The sequence below is a fragment of the Monodon monoceros genome, unplaced genomic scaffold (assembly GCF_005190385.1).
Source record: "Monodon monoceros isolate NGI ecotype Baffin Bay Population unplaced genomic scaffold, NGI_Narwhal_1 Super_Scaffold_12, whole genome shotgun sequence".
Taxonomy (NCBI): Eukaryota; Metazoa; Chordata; class Mammalia; order Artiodactyla; family Monodontidae; genus Monodon; species Monodon monoceros.
In genome coordinates this window covers 750,433-769,848 of record NW_021703768.1, presented here as the reverse complement: position 1 = coordinate 769,848, position 19,416 = coordinate 750,433, and the positions used below count along the sequence as shown (strand labels likewise).

Genomic DNA, 19,416 nt, shown 5'->3' with positions numbered 1-19,416 from the left:
GCGCGCGCAGGCCCGCACCACGCCGGGGCCCCAGCGGCGCGCCCGGGCGGCCCTCCTCCGCACAGCGGTGCCCCCGGCCTCCGACCCCCGGCCCCGACGGCGCCCAGGGCGGGGACCCCGAGGCCCCGGGCGGCGGGGAGCCGGCGCGGGAGCCTTCCCCGGGGTCGTCGGAGGAGGAGCGCAAGAACGCGGGCCACCGGCGCCCTCGCGGGGGCCTATAAAAGCTGCTTTTTTGTTACAAACGCGACCTCTGCAGCTGGTCCGCGGGTTCCCCGCACACCGGGCCCCGAGACCCCCTCCGGCAGCCTCCCTGCGCCCCGTGAGCCGCTACTCCACTGCTGGGGCCCGTCCCTGGGGGGACACGAGGGTCGAGGGATGGGGGTGTCTGCCCGGCAGGAAAGGGAGATGAGGCCCCCCGCGCCCCTGACTCTGCCCACCGTGGGCTGCTTCCAGTTCCTGGGCCCCCTCACCTACGGCCCTCGTCCACCCGCCCTGCAATCTCACAGCCCACCTGACCTCTACTGCCTGGGTCGGTGGTCCCCAGGAAAGGCGCCCAGTGTCCCCCAGTCAAGGGCCTAGAGCCTCACGGACCCCTCTCGATTCCCATGGAAGGCTTCCTCACACCCAACATGTTCCTCCGAGCTGCGGTCCCCGCCCTGCCCAGGCTCAGCTCCTTTCTGGGCCTTCGGAGCACCAGCGCCCTGAGCTCTCCTCCACCTGCGGCGCCCGGACTCTACAGCAGGCAGAGCCCTGCAGAGGCCCGGAGGACCCAGGCTGTGGGTGACCGGCATATGGTCGTGGCAGGACAGCGCCCTGAGGGAAGTGCCGAGCCAGCAGGTCCCTGTGTGCCCTGTGTGCCCAGCCTCGAGGCTACTAGGAGATTCAGGGCCTCTCATGTGTCCACACCCCCGCCACCAAGCGTCCTGGGGCAGCCATAATCCCCTCTCCACCCTGGCCTTCCCCCCCCCCCCCCCCCAGTCCAGACCCCAGGGTCTGGGCAGCCCCATCCCTAGGCCCACCCTAGCTGTCACACCGTCCCCCTGCCCTCACCTCTCCAAACGGTCACCACCAAGCCACATGCCCTCCTCCTGCCCTGCACACCCTCGCTCAGTACTTCAGCGGGCTCCACCAAGGGGGGAGGGGCCGCCGGGAACCCTGCTGTGCCCTGCATTGGCGTGCTGGTGGGACCCGAGGGGCAACGACCTGTCCTCCCCCGCTGCCCCCCCACTCCTTTCCCAGGGATGCAACGGCCACAGCACCGCTAGAGGGCGGCGGGCACTGACCGCCGAGCCTCCGGCCAGCCCACTGGAGGTATGCGGCCAGGGAGCCAGGGAGCCAGGGAGAGAAGAGCCAGATGGAAAGCGGGTCTCAGAGAGGTAGAGTCAGTCCTCCCAGGTCACAGAGCCAGTGAGGGGCCCAGGCCAGGGCTCACCTGCCTTGTCACTCAGCCCACCCACCCTCCCACCACCACTGCACCCCCTAGTCGTCCTGCTGCTGTGGCCCAGAGTGTGGGGTCCCCAGGCCAGGAGCACACTTGTCACTGGGTGGCTGGGGTCTGGGAACACTGAGTCCCCTCCCAGTGTGTCTGGTGGTCTCTCCATGAGGGGTCAAGCCCAGCACTGCGTCCTCTGCAGCCTGCTGGCCAGCTCTGTGCCCGAAGACCTGTCTCCATCAGGGAGAGGTGGCCTCCTGGGTGGGTAGAGCACACCCAGGTCTTTGTAAAACCCACGCCTGTGTCTTCGGGGTCAGGACCACTTTCCTTGCTGGCATCCAGGACACTACACAGCCATGTCACCTCGGGGTCACCCCCTTAACTGGCCCGAGGGGCCTCTAGACCCCATGTCTCATCTCTGAGGCCCCTCCCACCCCCTCCTCACATCCTGCCCACGGGGCCTCTGCCCACGCTGTCCTGTGGCTCACGATGTGGCCCGTGGTGGCAGCAGTGCTGCTCCAGGACCTTCCAGCTCTCCTCCAGCCTCGGCGGGACTGTTCCCCTGCTGGTCAAGGCGGTGTCTACGGAGGCGACCCGATCCTCAGGGAGCAGCTGTCCCTGCCGCCTCCATCATCCCTGGGCCCTGAGTGCGTGCGATGGCCCACAGGGGCCGTGGTGGCCTAAGAAGTGCATGTCCTGACTGGACCTCCGTCCCCAGGGTCCCCCAAAGCCCTGGACTGTCTGCTGCTCTTGGGCGCCTGGTTACCCCAAGAGCCTGGAGTTCAATAAATGAGGTTTCCTTGCTACTCATTCATCCCCAGGGGCGATGGCCACACCCTCACACCCCCATCTGGATCCTCTCCTAGCCCCACCCAGCCCCACATCGGGCTCCAAAGTGTCCTTGCCAGAACTGTGTGGGCTGCCAGGGAGAGGTGGGCAGGGAACTGAGTCTGGAGTGCTGTCGGCTATGGGGCACCTGGGCATCTGGAGGTAGAAGGTGCCCCAATATTCAAATGATGTGCTGGGCCCCCTGCAGCAGCTTGAGGAGCAGCCTCAGCAGAGGGGAGGTGGCGGGGGGGGGGAAGCGGGGGTGGGAGGGGGGCACTCCTAGTGCCTGGGACGGGGCTGCCCAGCACTGCAGGTGGAGCTTGTAATCCAAGGCGAAAGCTGAGGGCCTCTGCCTCCCGCCCCCTTGTCTGCCTGCTTGGACCCAGCACCACCCAGGGACGCCCACCATCCCTGCAGCCCCCACTGGAGGCCCTCACCCTGGCAGCCACTGGGGCCTCCCTCAGCGCCTGGCAGTCAGGGTTCTGCCCTGGCCAAAGAGCCCACGGAGCCCAGAGGACTCAGAGGACCCCCCTCAAACCCCTCTTCCCTGGAACGCGTCTCCAAAAAGAGGGGTCTGGAACAGCCATGGCCCGAATCACTGTCTCTGGAAAGCACCTCAGGCCCAAAGCGTCCTGCGAAGATGTCTGCCTCTCCACCTAGGTGTGGCTACTTCTTGGTGGGAAGGGGTCGTCCAAGGCCCTGCAAACCACAGCGGGGTGGGAGCTCAGCCCAGCTGCTGGAGGAGTGGCCCTGCTGCTGAAACCGTGGCGGGGGAGCGGGGGAGGAGTGATGGCCCAGGTCCTGGTCAGGGCCCTTGAATGGCCAGACTTAGCACCATGGACCTATCTGATCGATGGGTTCGCATCCCAGCACCAGGGGGCAGCCAGGGACCACCTGCCCTTGGAAGGCCCCCTGAAGCTGCCCTAGGACTGGGGCCGGGAGGGGCCGGCAACCAGTTCTGCTAGGGTGGGTTCCCTCCCTATGCCCCTCAGGGGTCTCTCGGTCCGCTTGCGGAGGGGCCGTGTCTCACAATGGCTGAGTCCAGGTCTCAGTAGAGGGAGGGTCAGGGGCCTTTTCCAGCCAGGTGAGGCGGTGTGGCTGCGGCGGAAGCACTTCTGGGAACAGAGGATGGCCTCTAGGCCCTTATCTGAGGCTGAACAGACACTGGATTCCGACCCCAGGGGGAGGAGTTGTGGTTTTTCGGAGCAGCTGGAGGGCCCCTCTGGTTGGTGTAAGGCCAACTGGCCCGAGGCAGGGGAACGCAATCAGATTCCCAGGTTGTATCAGACCGAAATTCTCCGGACCACCCAGTTCCAGGAACTGACCTGGGGACTTTGAACCCAGCCCAGCCTTCCCGCCTTTCGAAGGCTGGGACTAACGGTCCCCCAGGATACCCGAAAAGACCACCAAATAAGGAATACCCTGCGCCCTCCCGGATTCACCACACCCCTTTCCCTTCTTCCCCTATAAAATCTTGCCCGACCCTCGCCCGAGCGCGACTTCTCTGGCCCCTTTCTCTCGGACCAGTAAACCTCGCCCGGGAGCGCTCCCTATTACAGCTCACTTGAAGCAGCGCTCCCTATTACAGCTCACTTGAAGCTCTCCTCTGTTTCTCGGTGCCGTTTGTTAAGATCCGACCTTACAGCTGGTGGTGGTGGTGGTGGTGGGGTTCCCGGGGGAAACAGCGAGGGGTGTGGAGCTGGCGTGGGCAGAGTCTCATCTTGGGGTCCCTCTTGGGCTTGGTGACCCAGGTGGGCACATATCTGCCCCCATTCCAGGAAGCTGGCCTGCGTGGGGGTGGGGAGCCCCTCACAGCACCAGCACCCTCCGTCCCCCACGCGCCGGCACCCTTGAGTCCCCTGCGCCTCCTGCCGCCCTGGAGGGGTCTCCCTCCTCCCAGCCTGGACTTGCTCAGGCCACCCGACCAAAGTGCCTGGTGGCAGCCTGTGCACGCTGGGCCTGGGTACCCCAGCGGAGCCTCCAGCCTTGGCCCTGAAGCCAGCCCCTCCCTGCTCTGTGGGACCCCAGCTGGGGAGAGAGGTGAGTCCAGCAGGGAGGGAGAGGGGAGGGAGCAGATGCAGCGGTGGTGACCAGGGTCCGGGCAGGCCTGGTGGGGCAGAGGCCTCTCTGCTGACAGCAGGCCAGCGTGGAGGGAGGTGGCGGCTCCGGTGGCAGTGGCTCCGCGGAGCCCTTCCGAAGCGCTGAGCTCCCTGGGCAGAACCCCCTCCCGGCCCCCCATGAGCCTGGCCTCACTCTCCCAATCCCTCCACTGGGCTGGGCGAGTCCCAGCGTCCCCGCCCCTCCGCGGGGCCGGAATCCCCCGCCCGCTCGCCTCACCCCACTGCCCCCGCTGCCCCGCACTGACGTTCAGGGAGCTTGTCCCACGCAGGCCGCCCGCGGACTTTCCGCGCTGCGTCAGCAGAACGCACTCGACACCTGACTCACAGCCTCAGCAGGGGGCTGGGCCAGGGCTGGGGACCCCTTTCCCATACGTGGGAGTGGGGCAGTCAAGGGACCCAGAGGTGGGTGGGGGAGGGGTTGGCAGGACAGGAGATCTGGCCTGAGGACAGAGGGGCCAAGGGGTGTGGCAGGCAGGTCCCGGAACACCTGGCTGTCTCCCCTGAGGTCGCTCACTTGGCCCCAGGGGCTGCCCAGAGCCAGGAGCCGAGGGGCTGGGAGAAGGGGCTGAGGGAGGGGTCCTTCCCCTGTGGGTGGTCCCAGAGCCCCCCCCACCCCCCGCCTCCTTCCAGGGGTGGAAGTGGGCAGTGCCCCATGTGGTGGGGGGTGGAGGGCAACGCAGAACCCTCTCTCCTCCACCTGCCTTCTGTGAGCTGGGCCCACCTGCCCACCGGGACTGGGTCGGGGTCAAGGGGCTCTCGGGCAGCGTGCAGGTGGGAGGGGAGGGCATGGTAGGTGGGGGAGGTGCTGTGCTAGAGCACTGAGCCACAGACAGACAGGTGGCCAGGTGTGCTGGCACCTGGAGAGTGCAGCCGCTGAGACTGCCTGCCACGCCCTGGATGCCACAGAGTCCTTATCAGACTCCCCGGCCCCGAGGGAGAGAGTCCCGTGAGGTGACGGAGGCCAGTAGGAGGGCTTGGAGAGAGGGCGGGAGCCCTGCCAAACGAACCAGGCCATTCTGAGGCTGTCCACATCCTCCAGGAAATGTTGGGTATAGAAACTGACCTTGCCCCGGATTGGGGACCCCAGTGACGCAAGGGCCGGTGCCCCACAGGGGCCAGCAGGATGTGCGGCCAGCCCGGAACCAGAAGCCGGAGCAGCGGTGGCCCAGAGACCAGACACACACCAAGGACCCCAGTGTCCCAACAAGGGCCAGGCAGGCCACTGGAGGACAAGTGTTGGACGGGGCAGCCCAGCGGCACAGCAGGCCGCCCCGTGGTCTCGGCTGAGGGCTTGTGTCTAGGACTGGAATGGCCCTAGCTTCTACCCCCTCCCCCCACCTAGGCTGGGAGGGGGCTGTGAGAACTGGCGGGGGAGACCCCGGAGCCTGTCCCCTCCCCACTCCCAGCACACGGCCACTCAGGCCACCGGACAAACGTTTATTGAGTGCCGCCTGCAGCCAGGTCCTGTGGTCCCACGGCCTCCTGTCCTGGGAACCAAGGAGCCACGGGCCCCACCCCAGCGGGGCCAGCAAGAGAGGCAGGCAGCCACGGTGTGCCTCTGTCCCCCTGGGGTTCAGCCACAGCTGCCTCCTCTCCTGCGTGATCCGGGGCACTGGTCACTGTCACCATCCCCCACCTGTTTCCGCCATTGAGGGGAGCAGGGCCGGGCCCAGGGCCAGCCTGCGCCAGCTCCGGGGGGGCCTCAAACCCACAGGTGCTCCAGGCGGCCCTTGCTCTCCGACAGCGGTGCGCCCCACTCCTCCTCGGGGAGCTGGCAGCTGCGGGCGTCCTCAGGCGGGGGGGGGCGGGGCCTCTAGGAGCAGCTGCGTCTCTGCAGAGGGGCTGCGGTTAGCAGGCAGGCAGGGGCCCCCCTCCCCGCCCCCAGGGCACAACTGACCTGGGGGCCGCGCTCTCTGCCTCCTCAGCTGCCAGACGTGCAGGCTGAGCTGGGCCACGGTCAGGGCCAGGATGCAGGCGGCCAGGCCGAGGACGGCGGTCAGCAGGCCACGCGGCTCCGTGGGCGGCGGCCCTGGGCTGCACACGGCATCGTGCGTCTTGTTCCCGGGGAACACAGTGGGAAACCCAAGCTTGGAGCAGCTGGGACGCACGGACACAGAGCCCTCGGTCAGCCCTCGGCCACCTGAGCAGCCCCTCAGCAAGGCTGCTGCCCTCCGAACCGTTGGGGGGCGGGGGGGTCAGTGCACCAGAAGGGACAGCAGAGGCCCCACCCTCGAGCCCACCTGGACCACCCGGCCACCGGAAGTCCCCACCAGGACTCACTCTGCCCAAGGTTTGCAGCGGCCCTCACGGCCCCCAGAGAAGGTCCCCGCGGCACAGTCGAAGCACTCGAAGCCGAAGTTGAACTTCCCTGGAGACAGACGGACAGACAGACACAGGCTGCGAGGGCAGCTGGTGTGGCCGAGGTGAGACCCACCTGGTGTCCAGCTCCACAGCACAGGGACCCCCACCTCATCTGTTTGACAGGGGCCCCAGGTGGCCACAGGACCAGGACCTGGGATAAATCAGGTCCCCCATGTGCCCCTTTCCAGGGCAGGCCATGACTCTGGGCTCAGTGGAGGGTCCCTGATGGGGATATGGGGGAGGGGAGGGACCTGCCTGCAGAGGCTGGAGGGTATGTGGCAGGAGGAAGGGGTGGAAGCCGAGGCCAGGCAACAACTAGGCTGGGCCTTCGCTCAGTCCGGAGGCCGGAAGGCGGGAGGCCGGGGAGGGTCCCGGAGAGAGGGGTGAGGCTCTGCCCCAGTTGCCTCTAGGCCCGGCGCCATCCAACCTCACACAGCACCCCCTCTGCCCTCACTCTCCCGGACCACATGTGCTCAGCCAGGCGCCCCCGCATCGGGTCAGGGTGAGTGCAGGACCTGGGCATAGTCAGAGCCAGGGCCTAAGGGCCAGACAGCCTCTGGATACCCCCACTGTTCCTCACAACCAGCGCTTAGGGGCATCGTCTCTGGATGGAGAAGCTCAGGCCAAGAGAGAGAAGGAAAGGCTCCCAGAGCCACACCAACAGGAGGCACTGTGACCCCAATGTGGGCTGAGATGCTAAAGCCAGAGAGCGCCCCCCTACCCCGCCAGGGTGCTGCAAGACCCCCAGTGCTGGCGCCCACCTGCCCGGAGGACGTGTCCGTACCCACCACTTGCGATCTTCCTTGCACACCTGGCCTGCCCGGGCCACCCCCACCTGCCACTTACCTACAGGCCATGCCCCCTGGCCAGGTGGACAGGAGTGGTACTTGCAGCTCTTACACTGGGGGTCTCCACAGTGGAACTCAGGCTGGATACACTGGCAGTCCAGCTCAGGACAGACCCCGTCAGCTGGGCAGGGGACAAGCAGCCCTCTCAGCAGCTGGGCCGAGCCGCCCTCCCCTGGACGCCCCCCTCCTGGCCCTCCAGGGAAATGGGGGTGGCAGGGCAGCCCCAGCGGGCAGCACACCTGTCTGGAAGCCAGGACCCTGGCTCGGCCCAGCTGTGTCCCTCCCTCCTGGGTGCCCAGCTCCTCCACTCACCAGGCCTGGCTGCATCCCCCAACCGTCCCAAGCTGCTCCCACCCAGGGTGGCCATGACTCGGCATGTGACCCTGAGCCGTTCCTTCCTGGGAGACCTACTGCCCCTCCCCTGTCCGGGTCCTGCACTGCCCTCAGCTGCCAGGACCCTTGAGGCAGCCTGCCTGTCCCTCCCTGACCGCCGTCCATGGCTCCGCCGCACTGAGACCTGGACTTTCAGAGCCCCCTTCCCACTCCCCAGGTACTGGCAGGGGGACACTCTGGGTGTTTTCCCTGCAATATCTGTCCCCAAACTGACCCATTTCACCTGCCCCTCACCCATAGATGCAGGTCTGAGGCAGGGAGCTGGGAGAAAGAGGGGTGCAACCCCAAACTGGGCAAGAAGTGGCCTGAGTGATAGCCAAGGGCGCACTCCCCACTCGGAAGGAACGGGGACAGCCCTCCTCCACCTTGGGACGTCAGACCTGCCTTGGGGAAGGCTCCTACACTCCTTGCCCCCGCCCACCCCCCAACCCCCAGGCCACTGGCCCGGTCTGGAAAGCTTCCGCCTCCCCGGATTGCGCTGGGATCAGGGCTCTGGACTCGGAAAACTACGGGGGGACGGGGCGCAGCGCTCTGCCCTCCGCGCAGGGGCTCCCGGCCCGCCTTACCTGGGGTGCACGAGCGGCAGCAGCGCGCGCTGGTCCCCGTCCCATGCAGATGGCGGCCGGGGCCGCAGCTCAGACCCCCGGGGGGGTGCTGGGCCAGGCCCAGCGCGCAGAGCAGCGCGACGCCGCACAGGGCCACGCGCGCGACCCTCACCCCCATGGCACCCGCGGTACCCATGGCCGCGCGCGGCTCCGCGGTTTTAGGAGGCCGGCCCCTTCCGAACACGCCCAGACCCCGCCCCGCAGGCCGCCCCGCCTCTGCCACTCCCAAAGGGGTCCCGAGGAATTGTTCCCATGGGGGACCCCCCAAGACTCTGCGACTCGGAATCCAGGGCATGGGCAGAGGTTTGGGGCAGTGAGACTGCTCTGGAGATTTCAGCCGTGGGCACGTGTCGTCACGTCTGTCCGCACGGAGGGACCCTGGTGTCAACTAGGGACTCTGGGTGACATGACCTGTCAGTGCAGGTTCGTCGTGTGTAACAAATGCACACTCTTCGGGGATATTTATAGGGGGTAGGCTTCCCCTCGCTGTTGCCGTGAACCTAAAACTGCTATAAAAGATAAATTCTTTTTTTAAAAACTTCAAGGGATGGGACTTCCCTGGTGGTGCAGTGGTTGGGACTCTGCGCTTTCACTGCCAGGGGCCCAGGTTCGATCCCTGGTCGGGGAACTGAGATCTGGCATGCCCAGAGGGACCCCAAGGGAGAAGAGAAGGTCCCATCACAGGCTGCAGAGCACCTGACCACGGACGAGGGGGCATGCGGGAGACCCACATGGGGGGGTGACCTTGGGGGATTCCTAAGTGATCATGCCCTTTGGCCCAGGCATTCTTATCCGGAAACTAAATATGACCCAAATGTGTGTGCCTTGTCGGGGGAAACACCGCGCGCGTATACCCAGCCACATCCTTGGGGAGGGGGGGCGGGGGGGGGGGGGGGTCAGAAATGTTTTCTATGTAAAACTTGTGGCCTCCGGGCCTGAAGGAACTGGAGTGCGTGGGCACCGGATGCGGGGTGGCAGACAGCGCCCTGAGTCATTGGGGGTGGGGCGCACCCCCAACAAGGGTGGGCTCAGCAGGGGCCATTCCTGGCCGAGCCCCCTCCCCACCCCCAGCTTCTTCAGGGGGACCCCACGGCCTTCTAAAGATCTTCTCTGATGCCCAGAGCAGGTGGGATGAGGCCCTTCGTCCTCTGTGAAGCCTCCAGACCCCAGACACCACACCTACCAGAAGTCCTCGAATCCCAGCACTGAGCAGCCTCAGAACCCATCCAGGGGTCAGGACAAGCCCCCTGCACCCTGCCTTTCTGGAGATTAGAACAAGCTCCCCCCCACCCCGCCCCAAATTGGCCAACGGGACCTGGCTGGGCTCTTGACATGCAAGCCCCCCATAGCCACACACACACTTGCGGGCTGCAGCCTCGCTGATGCCTGCTGGGAAGAGCTGGCTAGGAGAGACCAGGGCATTGATTGAACCCTGATGCTGGGGGAAGAGGGGGCTGCCCAGGCTGCAACTCTGCTGGGCAGATGTCAACCCAGATCTCCCCACACAAATCCAGTCATCCTGGAGGATGTGGAAGGCCGGCCCCGAGGAGCTCTTGAGCCACAGAGAACTCAGCCTCCAACTCACCGTGAGACTGTCTCTTGTCTGTCTGAGCCTCAGTTTCCCCACCTGGCACCAAAGGGCTTGGGGGCCCGGCCTCCCCCAGGAAGCCTCCCCAGATTTCTCGGCCCTCCAGTTGAGGCTTGGTACAGGGGCAGCAGCGGGTGGAGACCTCTGGGAACGCTGCAGGGGTGGGCAGTGGGGTGCCAGGAATGTGATTCTGGTGGTGCCCACCGGCTGGAGGTGTGTTGCCGGCTGTGACCTGGTGACCTGGGCAGACCCAGAAGACTTGGTTTGAGACCCTTTGAGACCTGCAGCTGCCGCCTCGTCTGATGGGGCATCTGTCCTTTTCAGAGGGAAATGACAGGGATTAGCAGTTTTGTGACTCAACTATTGTTTTCAAGTCTCAGGATGTGCAGGGCCCTCCTCAGAGAAGCAGCTGGGCCCTGCAGGAGAGGGAGGGGTCTCCAGGACAGCTCTGGCTGCTAGGGGGTAAGGTGAGGCCACCCTGTCTGAGGACACCCCCAGACCTCGGCTCAGCTCCTAGATGGGGAGGAGGGTCTGAGCCATCCCGGGACCCCAGGGAAAGGTCAGGAGTGGAGAACTCAGCAGTCCTGGCCCTTCTGCCCATGTTCAAGGCCTGAGCAGTCCGTTCTGTACCAGGATGGCATCACCCCAATTCTGGTAAGCGCCTGAGAAAATATGATAAATCCCCTACAAATGACGTTTGTCTGACAAGATCATATCTGTTGGCCCTTCTGGAAGCTGGGCCAGCCCATCAGGCACCAGGGGGCAGCTGTCTGCCCGAGGGGGCTGCCACCCGCAGCAGCAGGAAACCAGAGGCAGGGTTGTGTGTAACAAGAGGCAAAAGCATGTCGGGGTTGGGGGCCTGCGTCTGCTCTCCTGTCCCTGAGGCTCTGGAAGGCCCCTCCCACACAGACACAGGGTTACCGCGGAGCTTCTGTAACCGGGCACTGCGGGGGAGCAGATTTCTATCTGCTCGCGGTATTTTCCTATACTCTTTGAGCAGCTCGTCACATTTTTCATCATTTGTCTCAGCTCACACAAGTGACGCACGTTCACGGGGCAGAGGGTCCCAAGCAGAGTCCAGGGGTTAACCTGGAGGGCTGTGGGGGCAGGATGGGGAGCCAGGTGGGGCCCTGGAGCAGGGAGGAGCCAGGGTGGGTGCCTGTGGGCCCCCCGGGGGGTGGGGGGAGCTCTGGCGGGGTTTCACACGGGAGGGGCGGTTGTCAGCAGAGACAGGGAGTGGAGAGCGTGCTTACCGGCAGTAGCCGAGGAAAGTGAAGGTGACCAACCTCCTTCCACCCACCCGTCAGCTGTTCAGAGGTGGAGCCACCAGGCTGGGGGCAAGGTGGGGGGCTCGCAGCTGGGAAGTTTGGGGAGGAAGCCCACGACCTTCGACCTTCCTTTCCCCAAGGATCTGGCCCCTCCCCCAGGCCCCTTCATCAGGTCCCTTAGCTTCTCTGCACAGCCTGCACACTGCCCAGGGACCACAGGCCCCAGGCCAGTGGTGCCTGTTCGCTGCCCGTTTCCAGGGCAGAGAGGACGTACTGTGCTCACTGCTGCAACCCGAGATCTTTCCAAGAACACGTGGATGGTTCGGTCTCCCCTTTGCCCCCGGGAGGTCCGAGGGACCAGCCAGGGTTCAGAGGTTTGAGGAGAGGTGGGAGGGCCTCCAGGGCAGCTCTGCGGAGAAAGCCAGCCTGAGAAACTGGGGGGCGGGGGGGGGGCAGCACACGTGTCAGGGGCGGACCTTTGGCCGCTGTGAGGGCGCTGGCCTGTGGGATGATGCCCAGTCCTGGCCCACAGGTGGGTGAAGGGAGGTAGCAGGCTGGGAGCTCAGAGGTGTGCATCTTTGCCAGGTCCACCGGTGGGGGGCCTCGGGCTGTCGCATTTCTCTGCTCCCACCTCCCACCCCCACCCCACGCCTGACCCCCTGCCCAGCACCTCGGTGGTCTTTTATTTCGGTTAGTAGTAGCTCTTAAATCTATCACAAACCCCGAGGGCGCAAACTATGGGTGGCCTATGGGCTGTGGAGCGTTTCCTCGCTGGCCCGCGGTTCCAGCGCTTAGATGAGCCATTTAACCCGCCCACCTCGCCTGCACGGAGGGGCGCTGTGGGGGGGGAGGGGTGGCGGGCCACAGCCCACGGCTCAGTCCTGTGTCCCCAGGGCGGGCTCGGCCCCAAGTCTGCGCAGCTGCCAGAGCAGGGGCTGCCCCCAGTGCCAGTCAGCGGGCCTGTCCGACCACTCGGCCTCGTACAGCCCACTCTGGTGCCCACGGACTCTTGGGTTTCCCACCTGGGAACGTTTTCACATAAAGCTGCACATTTTGTTCGCGCCCAGGGTGGACGAAGGGTCAGCGCAGTCAGAAGCCTCCAGTTTCCCTGAGGGACTCGGGGTCCCTGCAGGCTTCAGTGGGGGTCCCAGGGTCACCACACACTCAGGTCTAACAGGGCGTGGGGCTTGAGAAGAAACAGACGCTCGTGCCCTCTCCTGGGAGGGGCCCCAGAGACCCTGAGGGGTTGTCCTAAAACCCCCTTTGGGACCAGTGCCTCCTCAGGGCTCCCTCCCACCCAGCAGCTCCTGCCTGGCCCTCCCAAGTAGCCCCAGAGTGGGTGCGTGGGGTCCACCGGGCCAGGCTAGCATCGCGCTTGCCAGGCAGGGCTCGCGGCTCCCCAGAGTGGGTGCGTGGGGTCCACCGGGCCGGGCTAGCATCGCACTTGCCAGGCAGGGCTCGTGGCTCCCCAGAGTGGGTGCGTGGGGTCCGTCGGGCCGGGCTAGCATCGCGCTTGCCAGGCAGGGCTCGCGGCTCCCCATGCACTTATTTTGGCTGCCACGCTCCCCAGAGGCGCTGGGAGGTGCCCAGCGAGCGGGACAGCAGCCCCAGGTCTCTGAGGAAGCCAGAGGAGCCCCTACCCCACAGCCAGCCCCCGTGTGTGCAGCCCTCAGACCACTGGTGCCCAGTCAGAGGCCCACATTTGCCAACGTCGTTTATTGGGGCCACCCTGGGTGGGGAGTACGCACAGCATACATAGCAGGGCCCAGGATGCCAGCCCAGGAGCGCCTAAAACGGCACAGGGCGGGGGGACAGGGCGCCAGGGTCTGGGGGTGACGGGGTGGGACGGCCTGCGTCTGGGGGCCCCAGCCTGGGGAGGGGCACCGGCTCCTACGCCAGCGGACATTGCTCAGATCTTGGCCAGGCTGGAGTTGGCATCGGCATGCTCCTCTTGGATGGGGGTCCGGAAGCTGTTTGCCCCTGCGGAGGAGGAAGGGGTGAGGGGTGGGGGGCGGGAGGTGGGCGGGGGCCCCAGCCTCCCACAGGCAGCGCGCTCTGGGGCCCACCGAGAGCACTCACCGGGGGGCTTGGGGGCGTTGGGCGTCGGCCTCCAGGCCCTGTGGTGCAGGAGCAAGGCCAGCGCGGCAGCCACGGGGCCGAGCAGGCCCAGGCCCAGGCCCAGGCCCAGGACAGCGGCCAGCTCAGGGCCTGCGGGGAGGCAGGGCCCGCTGGGGTGGGGTCCACCAGGGAAGGAGTCCACCGCAGGAGGGCCGCACCCAGGCCAGCGGGCAGCTCCACCCACCCTCCCCGCCACCCCACACCCCTTGGGTTGGGGGAGGGCCCTGCTGGGGCGAGGCCAGGCCCCCTTACCCTTGGGGGGCTCTGCGTGGGGCGTGGAGGGCCCCTGTGAGGCCCTCGGCCAGGTGGTGGTGGGCTGAACGGGGGTGGACCGGGCTGCGGGGCCCTGGGTCTCCCAGGCTGGTGTGAGTCGGGGGGTCCTGTCCTCACAGACAGCGTCCGAGCTGTTGCTGGCCGCCTGCAGTGTTCGCTTTCCTAATGAGGTGCAGCTGAGCGGGGCAAGGGTGTTGATCAGGCCAGAATGTCCCCCACCCCACTCGTCCCCCACCAGTGGGACGGGCCGAGAACTGGGGCAGGACCAGGGAGATGTGAGGGGCGACAGGGGTCCACAGAGGGTCACTCAGGCAGCATCAGAGTCCAGCCCAAAGGCGGCGAGGAGAGAGGCCAAGGTCCCTGCCAGCCCCCAGGAGCCTGGGCCTCCCCCGGCCTCCCCCGCCTTCTCAGCCTGCTTCCCACACCCGCTCCCCTGACCTGTTCCCGCCTGCACCCCTCTCTCCCAAACCCCTGCCTGCTCTTTTCCTGCCCCCACCAGGTCAGCTCAACAAGGACGGGGGCCTCTCAGCTGTGAATGAGTGAGGGTCTCACACCCTCCCGGGCCTGGACTGGGGTCTCACGGCCTCCCCACTCCAGCCCAGCAGGAAGGCCAGTGGGAGGAGGCTGGGTCAGGGCCAAGCAGGGGTTGTGGGGGCGGGGCAGGGACCAACGTCGGGGGGCGGGGGTGCTAACATGGGGGGGAAGGGGCCACGGGGTGCCAGGCCCCGGAGCTCCCAGCCAGCAGCTTCCTACTCCCAGATCTGACCCCTGGCTCCCAGACCCCAGGCCACCCAAACCCTCCAGTCCCGGGGACACTCACTTGGTCCAGGGCTGGCAGGCCTGGTCGTTGCCCGGGGAGAAGTGTCCTGGTGGGCACGGGGCACAGTCTGCAACAGAGTCAGCAGGCTCTGCCCATCTGCCACCCCTGGGGGGCCCAGACGCTCACCCCCCAGGGCCTCCAGCAGCCCCTCTCTGCCTACATGCCATCCACTGGCCACGACCTGGGAGCCCCCCAGCCCCTGTCTTGGCCTGACCTGCCGGGGGAAGAGGGCACTCGGCCAAGCCTGGGGTCGGGGTGCTGAGGGGAGGTGACAGCGTGTGAGGGACATGCTCCTTCCACATGGTTCCAGAGGCACCCCTCACCAACTCCACGCTTGTAGCCATAGCCGTCCTGGGGCTGGGTGCCCGGCCTGCAGCCGCAGACCGTGTCTCTCGTGGGTGTGCATCTCTGCTTGGGCTCGCTCCCACTTCCTGGGGGTCGGGTAGGGTGGGCGCAGTCAGTGGGGAGACCAGAGACACAGAGCAGGCTGGAGGACCGAGGCTGAGGGTCTGCAGCTACCTCCCCCGGGGCCAGCTGCCCCCTCGCAGCCGGGTGGCCTCTGGTCCTCTCCCATCCCCGGATGCCATGTCCCTCTTGGCCACACAGCCCCAGGGGTCGCCCCGTGGCAGCTCTGCCCGCTCTTCCCACCCCTCCTCCAGCCTGCTCAGGACCCTCTGTGGTCCTTGACTCTGGGTCTCACCCACTCAGCCACATGGCCCTGGCCCTCTGGGAGGGGGAGGAGCCCCATGGGTGGCCTCAGCTGACTGTGGTACTCTGGGGCAGGGGAGGGCAGGCCCCGGCGTGGTCTGGAGTTTGCTCCGAGGCCCCGTGTGAAGTGGGTACCAGCGGGGCCGGGGCGCCTGGCGGTGCTCACTCTGGTTGCACTGTGTGCAGGGCTTGCAGGCCTCGTAGTTGACCGCCTCGTTGTAGAAGCCGGGCTCACACGGACGGCACACCGTGTCCTGGGCTTGGGTGCAGCGGCTCTCCATCCCATAACCTGCCACGGGAGGCCGGGCTCAGAGCTCCCCACAGCCTGGCCTTCCCCACAGCAGCCCCCGACCGCCTCTGGCTGGCCCGCCATCCCATCCCAGGCGTGGCTCCAGGCCACCCACTTGCCCTAAGTCCACTCGCCCCACGGTGCCTCACCACGTGACCCCATCTGTAGGTCCCTGTGTCCCCTGACCCCGTCTCCTCATCCTGGGTCCCTGTAGGCACCCCTCCCCCACTCCACGTCCAGGCCACTCACCTGGCTGGCACTCCTTACAGCACCTGCTGCCACTGGGGTAGGTGTCCCCAACACAGCTGAGCTGGGCCGCAGCGCCCAGCGCGAGCCCCAGGAGCAGAAAGGCCGAGCCCGGCGCCCTGGGTGGCTGGGCTCCCACGCGCATTCTCGGCTGCTCTCAGCCCCACAGCTCGGGAGTCTGGGGTTTTTCCTTGCAGGATGTGGCTATAAGGGCTGCGGGGGAGGGGTGGGGAGGGCAGGAGGAGGGGACCAGGAGGAAGGAGGCCCCAGGAAGCACTGGAAGGCAGCCTGTGTCCCGGCCCTGGGCTTCTCCTCTACCCTGGGCGCCAAGGCCCCCAACCCCGCGATAACGGCCGTAGGCCTCAGGCTTGGCCCAGTCAGCAGCTGCAGTGTGCAGATCCGGGGCCTGAGTGAGAACCCACAGCCCCCTGACCCCTGCCAGGGACACCAGCCCAGGTCCTCCAGCCCAGCCGGTCTGCACCGACCCCTCCCCCTGGACCCCTCCCACTCCTGTCTCCCAGGAAACTGGAGCCCCTTCGGCCAGGCATCCTGGCTATCCCCCTGCCCTGCCCAGCCTGGCCAAGCTGCCCAGACCGGGGTGGTCTTGGGATCCCTCCACCTGGCTCACTCTTCCTGGGCGCCTCCCTCTCTGCAGGGCAGAGCCCTAAAGAGGAGCAGGGGGCTCACCCTGAGGCCAGTCCTCACCCCTGCCCCACAAAAGGGTGCCCAGAGCACATGGGTGAGCCAGGGCAGCACACTGGGTCAGACATCAGGTGCAGGGGGAGGGCTGGTGGTGTCCAGGGCTCCAGAGCATGGTCACTGGCCCAGCTGTCCAAAACTAGCTCGGACCAATGCCAGCAGCCCTGGTGGGTCAGATGCCTCATGACCAGTGCCCACAGTGAGTGCGCAAGCACGTGAGGGTGTGTGCTGGTGTGAGAGGGAGAGAGCAGCTGAGCATCCTTGAACACAGCAGGCATCCGGGACTAAATTCACGTTAGTGCCCTAAACCCACATGTGGAAGCTTGATCCCCATGCAGCTGTACTGGGAGACCGGGGCCTCTCAGGAGGCCATAAAGGCTGGGTGGGGTCACAGGGTGGGCCTGATCCAGTGTGACTGGTGTCCCTACAAGAGGAAGAGGGCAGGGCACAGACACGAACAGGGCACGACCATGTGAGAACACAGGGAGGAAAAAGGCCTCAGGAAACACCAACCCTGCCCACTCCTCGGTCTCTGGACGTCCAGCCTCCAGGACTAGCAGAGGGTAAACGTCTGTGCTGCAAGCCACCCGAGCAGACCGAACACGTGCTGCTGGGCAAGCCCTGCCCGGTGCCCTGGGGGTGGCGTGTGCCTGGGAGCGTGCGCCAGCCGTGTGTGCAGCACACGTGTGTGGCGCTGGCTCCACATGCCGGGATGTGTGTGTGCTGCTCCCATGAGCACCTGGGCATGTGCCTGGGGCGGGGTATCCCGTGAAGACAGACTCTCTGCTCTGCCCCCTGGCCGGGCAGGGGCTATCTCCCTAAAAACTCTGGAGGCCATGCCAGGCTCTCCCTGCGCCACACCCACCCCAGGTTTAGGGTGTTCCTGCAGCACCACTGGGACAGGAAAGAGAGCTCCCGTGTCCTCAGGACAGGTGGGGAGGGCCTTTGTGCCGGCCCTCCGTGGGGCACGAGGGAGGAGCACAGGTGCCCATGCACACACATGCACACGTGCATGCACACACGTGTGTACATGCTCCCTCTCATGCAAAGCTCTGATCCTGGTGGCCCAAGGCAGGGAGGCCGTATGTCTTTGGTGCTTTTAAATCTGAACCACGAGACAGGATTATCTGCTTAATGGTTAACCTGAAGCTTTGGCGGTGGGGGGGTGGGGGGGGTGGGGGGGTGGGGGGTGCAGGCCTCCTGCAGTGGCTGGAAACCCCCCACCTCCTGGGGGCACAGGTAGGATGTGGGGCTCCCTGCCCACCTGCGGGAAATTCCGCCAGCCAGCTCCGCCTGTGGGCAGGGGCCACCGCAGGGTCGTCGCCCTCAGCCTCCAAAGAGAGGGAGGGTCCATGGGGGAGGGGCAGGGCTCCAGGCAGCCTGCTGTGCACACTTGTGCGTGCGCGTGTTGTGCCCCGTCTCCCACTGACGGTGAGAAAAACTATTTTAAGACAAACCATAGCTGCTGAGGTGGAGGTAACTCGGGGTCTGGCGGGCAGCACCCCACGCCTTACGGGGGCCATGGCAGGGGAGGCCGCCCGCCCCCTGCCCAAGGCCCCGACTCCGGGCAGCGCACGGGGGGCCGGCCCGCACCTCTGTCCCAGCGTCCCACCTGCTGGTGGCCACCCACCCACACGGCCAGAGCCACGGGCCCCCCCCTCCCACCCCGCCTTCTGGTCGCAGTTCTGAAAAGTCTTTCCTCTCGTTTGTCTGGAAACCAGCCCAGATTCTGCGGTGGCCCCTCCCCACGCTGCTGCTCGGAAGCAGGTCACGTGGGCAGCTCAGGGCAGCCTCTCTGCCCACCCGGCCCGAGCCTCCAACCCCAGCAGGACCTTCAAAGGCCCGTGCGGACCCCCTGGCCGGGTGAGCCGTCCACCGAGGCACCATGGGCCACGGCTCAGGGCTCTGAGGGGGGCCCGGCGGGGGGCCAGGTTCATGGGTACGTAGAGTGGAGACCCTCCCTTGTCACTTAACTCTCACTGCCCACACCCCCCCCAGCCCGCACCCCAGCCAAGCCAGCGGGCATGCCAACCCCGGGGGAAGGGCCCGGTGTGGTGGTGGGACCGCGGCCGGGGGGACCAGGTCTCACCCCTCCCGCCAGAGGCTCCTGACCCCCCAGGCCGCCCCTCCCCGCCCCCCCACCACGCCCCAGGCCAGGACTCTGGGTGGCTCTTGGGGACTCCCCCAGTTCTCTGCCCCCAGCCCCGCGCCCTGGGGGCCCAGGGCTCGTCCTCAGAGCCCCCTCCACCCCAAACTCCCATTTCCTCCCAGCCCCTCCCAAGTGGCCTCACCCAGGCCTGGACTCCAGCTCCTGACTTTAAATCTGCAGCCCAGATCCCCAACTCCCGCCCTGCAGACGGCCCCTCCCTGTCCCCCACCAGGACACCGTCCCGCCTGGCGGCCCCGTGTCATCCTCCCCCGTGTCGCAGGTGACCACCGGCGCTAGCAAGCCCCTGCTCTAACCAAACCGCCCACCGCAAAGCTTCAAGTGGAAGCCGCCTGGCCACAGACATCCGAAGTATCGTCTACGTGTTTTTTTCCCACCAAAAAAAAGAAGCTGGGAGAAAAAGGAAACTATATTTCAAAGTAAATTAATGTGATTCCTGTCACCAGTATTAGCGTTTCCTCAGAGACTGAACGTCACAGGGCCGGCGGCTCTCACGGCCCCTTGCCGACCCCCCAGCCGCCGGCTGCTGATTTCCAGCAAAGCCTTCATCTTTCAGTGTTCAAGGAAACGGCGGGAGCTGCGTATTTCCCACGGTGTGGCAGCCCGCAGGCCCTGATGCAGCCGGTGCCTCTGGCAGAAGGGCTCCAGTTCTC

General features: G+C 66.4%; 3 protein-coding genes across 4 annotated transcripts in view; 1 reads left to right on the top strand and 2 right to left on the bottom strand.

Annotated features, from left to right (window-relative positions):
* LOC114891711 (protein polyglycylase TTLL10-like) overlaps window positions 1–221 on the top strand; it is a 1,541-nt gene extending 1,320 nt beyond the window's left edge. Inside the window, exon 3 of the mRNA XM_029215947.1 lies at window positions 11–221. Within this exon, the coding sequence (XP_029071780.1) occupies window positions 11–221 (211 nt within the window). The remainder of the gene's footprint in view (window positions 1–10) is intronic.
* A 5,710-nt stretch (window positions 222–5,931) lies between these two features.
* On the bottom strand, window positions 5,932–8,882 carry TNFRSF18 (TNF receptor superfamily member 18). The gene is made up of 5 exons (XM_029218220.1): window positions 8,549–8,882; window positions 7,588–7,710; window positions 6,661–6,748; window positions 6,278–6,477; window positions 5,932–6,211 (listed from the first exon to the last, which is right to left on the bottom strand). Exons 1-5 carry the CDS (start codon window positions 8,880–8,882, stop codon window positions 6,171–6,173), a joined length of 786 nt encoding a protein of 261 aa, XP_029074053.1. The 3' UTR covers window positions 5,932–6,170.
* Window positions 8,883–13,145: 4,263 nt separating this feature from the next.
* On the bottom strand, window positions 13,146–16,077 carry TNFRSF4 (TNF receptor superfamily member 4). 2 transcript variants are annotated; one of them, XM_029218126.1, is made up of 7 exons: window positions 15,901–16,053; window positions 15,529–15,651; window positions 14,978–15,085; window positions 14,655–14,721; window positions 13,814–14,010; window positions 13,523–13,651; window positions 13,146–13,413 (listed from the first exon to the last, which is right to left on the bottom strand). In XM_029218126.1, the coding sequence occupies exons 1-7, from the start codon at window positions 16,040–16,042 to the stop codon at window positions 13,334–13,336; spliced, it is 846 nt and encodes a 281-aa protein (XP_029073959.1). In that variant the 5' UTR covers window positions 16,043–16,053; the 3' UTR covers window positions 13,146–13,333. The 2 variants fall into 2 exon arrangements, with proteins under 2 accessions (XP_029073959.1, XP_029073960.1); XM_029218127.1 differs by having other exon boundaries at window positions 13,147–13,423; window positions 15,901–16,077.
* Window positions 16,078–19,416: the final 3,339 nt, after the last annotated feature.